The 4,258-nt window shown below is 45.6% G+C and overlaps 1 protein-coding gene across 1 annotated transcript in view; it reads right to left on the minus strand.

Moving 5' to 3' along the window:
- Nucleotides 1-498: 498 nt before the first annotated feature.
- The window catches only part of nkd2b (NKD inhibitor of WNT signaling pathway 2b), a 23,447-nt gene continuing 19,687 nt past the window's right edge, over nt 499-4,258 (minus strand). The window contains exons 5-10 of the mRNA XM_080500284.1: nt 4,145-4,258; nt 2,832-2,927; nt 2,551-2,692; nt 2,312-2,369; nt 1,845-1,969; nt 499-1,704 (exon numbers count right to left, since the gene is read on the minus strand). The exon at nt 4,145-4,258 is cut by the window's right edge and continues 8 nt beyond it. Coding sequence (XP_080356410.1) covers nt 1,100-1,704; nt 1,845-1,969; nt 2,312-2,369; nt 2,551-2,692; nt 2,832-2,927; nt 4,145-4,258 — 1,140 coding nt within the window. The 3' untranslated portion in view covers nt 499-1,099. The remainder of the gene's footprint in view (nt 1,705-1,844; nt 1,970-2,311; nt 2,370-2,550; nt 2,693-2,831; nt 2,928-4,144) is intronic.

Below are 4,258 nucleotides of genomic sequence, written 5' to 3' on the forward strand. Positions count from 1 at the left end.
AAGTGTATTCAGTTTACATCAAACTTAACTTTATTATTCAACGAGACTCAATTTAGTAATAATTTCACCTGCAATTTCTATGTGCTAGCTGTGTAAAGAATTAATTACTTCAAACATCATTATTTAGCAGCTTCACTGTCGCATACAAATTTAGTTTTTGACTGATTTTTTAATTTATTTGAAATAAAATAAAAGTTATTACATATTCGTGTGAAGCAATAGCACATCCCCCACTTCTATCACTCACACCTATTAAGACAATACTTACTGCTTTTCTTCTGGAAAGTGTGTGATTCACTTTCTCACCACACTGAGGCAGCAGACATGCGTGTATCAATAGTGTTGCAAAGACAATTAAAAAAAAAGTTCCCCGCAATGACATAAATGATCTATATAACGTTTATTAAAATATATAAAAGACAAAATACATATATGCATAATAGTATCCATGAAGAAATATGCATATAGAGTATATTAATTATACAGTAAAATGTGTTTACATATATAGATTTTTGTTTTATACATATAGCAAGATATTTTTTGCATTAAAACTGGCAGTGGTGATTTCATAACCCTCTCAAAAAAAAAAAAAAAAAAAAAAAAAAAAGGAGACCCCCTCAGTCCACAGAAGGCCTCTGTGAAAAGTTTGAGAGCAGCAGCACCTTTACACCTGAGATCCATGTTTTGGAAATGTCTCACATAGAACAACACAACTATTCTGGCAAGTAGCTTCCGGGGACTTTAATCAACCGCTTCCAAAGGGAAGATACGTGATGCAAAGAGTCGTCGGAGACTCCTTTTCTATTGGAACCCTTAATGAATGCAAGTAAGGAGTGCAGCCATTCTAGCAGAAACATCTATGATAAAACACTCAAACTGTGCCACTGGTCTCCTCCTCTTAAACAACCACGTCGTTCTGGTCCAGTATCGTTTGCCGTCACACTACACGTTCCTTCAGTACATGTAATCTCAGGATATATCTGTATAGCTTGTAGGTCGGGGAATGGGAGGATCCTGGACGGAGCGGGAAACGCCGCCGGGTCTTTGAGACTGGTGTGGTTGGTCCCGTACAGTTACAGTCACTGCACTGTGAGCGCGGTCATGTCTGGTGGTAGTGGTGGTAGTGGTGGTGGTGGTGGTGTTCGTGGTGGTGGTGGTGCTCGTGGCGCTGGACCAGAGGGACCACGAACCCCGGGGGGCTGCCGGGGGGGCCGGGCGCCTGCTCTCGCTCCAGACTGGGCAGGACGGAGGGCAGGGGCGGTTGCTGCAGGGGGTGAGGCTGAGGGACCTTGGAGGGCGACATGGCCTCCCGCGCTTTGGCCCTCAAGCGTTTACTGTGGCTATACTGCAGTGGGTGCTGATGGTGGCTGGACGGCTGGGCCTGGTGGGGCAAGTGGTACACATCCTGACCGCCGTGGCCGCCGGCGCCGCCGCCGTGCAGCATTGTTTGCGGGGGAGCGTGGTGGCCGTGACATTTGCTTGACTTTCCGCCGCCGTTGCCGCCGCTGCCCCTGTAGTTTCCTTTGGGGGACTTCATGAACTGTGCGCCCCTGCTCCGGGACTCTGTAGGGTTGTAGCTGTCGCCGATAACCTGCGAGCGGCGCTGGTGGACGACCGGGGCGTCTGGCTCCTGCGAGCGCGAGCGGCTCTGGCTTTGAGAGCTGCGACACTGAGGCTCTTCAGGGGGGTTGACGGGGGTGGTTCCTGAGGGAGACGAGAGAACATTGAAGGATGTTAAGTTGGCGTTGATTCAACTCTGCATCAGTCACCTTGGTATTGTTATATATTGAGAATATTGGAGCACCCAATAGTGCAAGTTGCGAAAGAGAGTAAAAGAAACCTACCATCAAATCTGGAGGTGTAGTTTTCTATACCAGCCAGGTCCAGATAGTGATTCCTTCTCTCTGTGTTCTCATCCACACAGTAATGTTGGCTTTCTGTTGCTGGGGGATCATTGTTTTGCCCTTTACTGCAAGAAATAAGACAAATATGATCAATTGAGCTGGGATTAGACCGTCATGATAGGTTAGTTTTACCCCACTGATGATGTCTTGTTGCAATAGTAATTTGTTTACATCCTGTGTCTGGACTGGCCTCTGTTATCATAATGACTATTCCTGGGATTCTGCACCATTAATGCACTTTTTTTCTTAATCCCACATCATACTATGTTGGGTTGTGGCGCTCTAACAGAATTTTGTTGTCTTCCTGACGATCACAATAAAGCGTTTGAATCTTGAATCTTTTGGATCTCAATGAGGAAATTCTCACATGTTTTCCTACAGATGTTATTTAAGTCAAAGCCACTGACCTGACGTAGGAGGACAGCCGCTTGTCGGCCGATCGGCCTTCTTCCTGGTGACCACGCTCTGGAGAATGAAAGAGAAAGAACCTTTCCAGCAACGTTTATACACAGGTGACTGTTACACAACCTGCACCATATCTGTGTGATCTGAAACTGTTAAAAAGCCAAAAATGTTTTGTGAGAGTATCTTCTGCAGCAAATATGTGTAAGTGATGCTACTGATGCTGTTTTCCTGCTCCTCTCACCTGCCCCTGTTTCTCTTCGGTGGCACCTCGGCTCTGGAGTGACAGTCAGTTTGACGCGCAGAGTCTTGCTCTTGTTGTGGCAGGACTGATTCACAGAGGCATCCACCACATCGTAGATGGTGTGCATCAAACTCGACATGTCCTGTGGTGACACACAAAATGCAACCGTCAGTAAAAGCTTAGAGCTTTACCTTTCAAATGAAAAACAAAAGGGCTGTCAATACATTTTGTGGGCACAGGCTGTGTGGCACAACAACGAGGAGCGAAGCTGACGCACAAACCTCTTTAGTGACTTTCCCACTGTTGTCAAAGTCGTAAAGAGTGAAGATCCACTCCTGACGGTTGTCATCCTCCACAGAAACGTCACACTCCAGATCCTGAGAAGACAAATATGCTTCTTTGTCAGTACACATCAGCGACTGCTTAGTTTCAAATCGACATGTCGTTTCCTTACATGACCCCCGAACACAACACAACTAATACATGTTAACGACAAAAAAGAGCCTGGATGACAGCAGGGGGTAGCAGAACAAGAGTTAATTATTAGTTATCCTACTCTGTGACTTGATTGATGGATTTGCAAAGATGCATGTCGGTTTGCGTTCATAATGTGAGGTAACTTTACATGATTACCGTCTGACAGCATAATAAAGACTGCCCCTCAGGCCAAATAAGTGTCGGAAACTTAATACTTCCTGAGAGCAGAGAAAAAAATTCAATCCTGTTTTTAAACTGTAAATCAACCCCTTCTGACAATTTAAAGACAAAGAAGAAAAATTCAGTGTGGTGAGCAAATCCAATACCGACCTTGTTTTTCACCTTCTTCTTGGAAATGTGAGACTAACCGCTATTCTCAGTTACAACATCTTGGCGAGAACTCTCGACTCTGATGTATCTGCTAACATGGCCATAATTGGAAAAATAAACATGTGGAATATGGACGGGGCTGCAGGCACTGGGGAGAGCCGACCCTGCATGAATGAGAGTGTGCACATTTACAAGAGAGGAGACCCCAGAGAGAGACGGAGCCCTCGACTCACACAACCAGCAGCCATCAGCAAAGATGAATGGCGAAGCCATTCTTTAAAAAACGTGCGAGTCAAAACATTACAATCTATTTATTCTATTTATTGGTCCCTGAATTCAATCAGGATATGGTCTGGAGCGGAGTCCACATACAGGAGAGTACAGACAGATGTTCGGCGTGCGGGGCGAGGGCTCGCCGCAGCAGCTTTGATGGAGGCTACCCGCCAACCGTCCCTCTTTCATAACCTATGTTTAAATAACATTCACTCGCTGAAACACAGAACAGTTCCAACACTCTCGGCTCACGGCTTAGAGGAGTCCTCTTTCTGACCTCCAAGAAAACGTGTTTGCATGAATCAGAGTGAGCTGTTGTTTAATGCATGAATTCCTCTTACATCCAGATGTAAGAGGAATTCATGCACTGGAGGGAGATACAGCAAAAAAAAAAAGAAGAAAAAAAAGAACTTGAACTCTGCTGCCCTCACTTCAGAACACAGCTCAAGTGTCAAGATTTGCGATGTGATTGTAAACCAAATCACATGAAACTGCTGAAATGTTGCCAACGTACATCCAGACTGATGCGCTTCTTCCCCAGAGCTTTGTTGGCGTCGCGAAGCGTCACCCTCTCCCCGTCCTGCAGGTATTGCAGGTAGCTTTCACAGCCCTCCGCTTTCTCTGGAGG

The sequence above is a fragment of the Blennius ocellaris genome (assembly GCF_963422515.1).
Source record: "Blennius ocellaris genome assembly, chromosome: 8".
NCBI lineage: Eukaryota > Metazoa > Chordata > Actinopteri > Blenniiformes > Blenniidae > Blennius > Blennius ocellaris.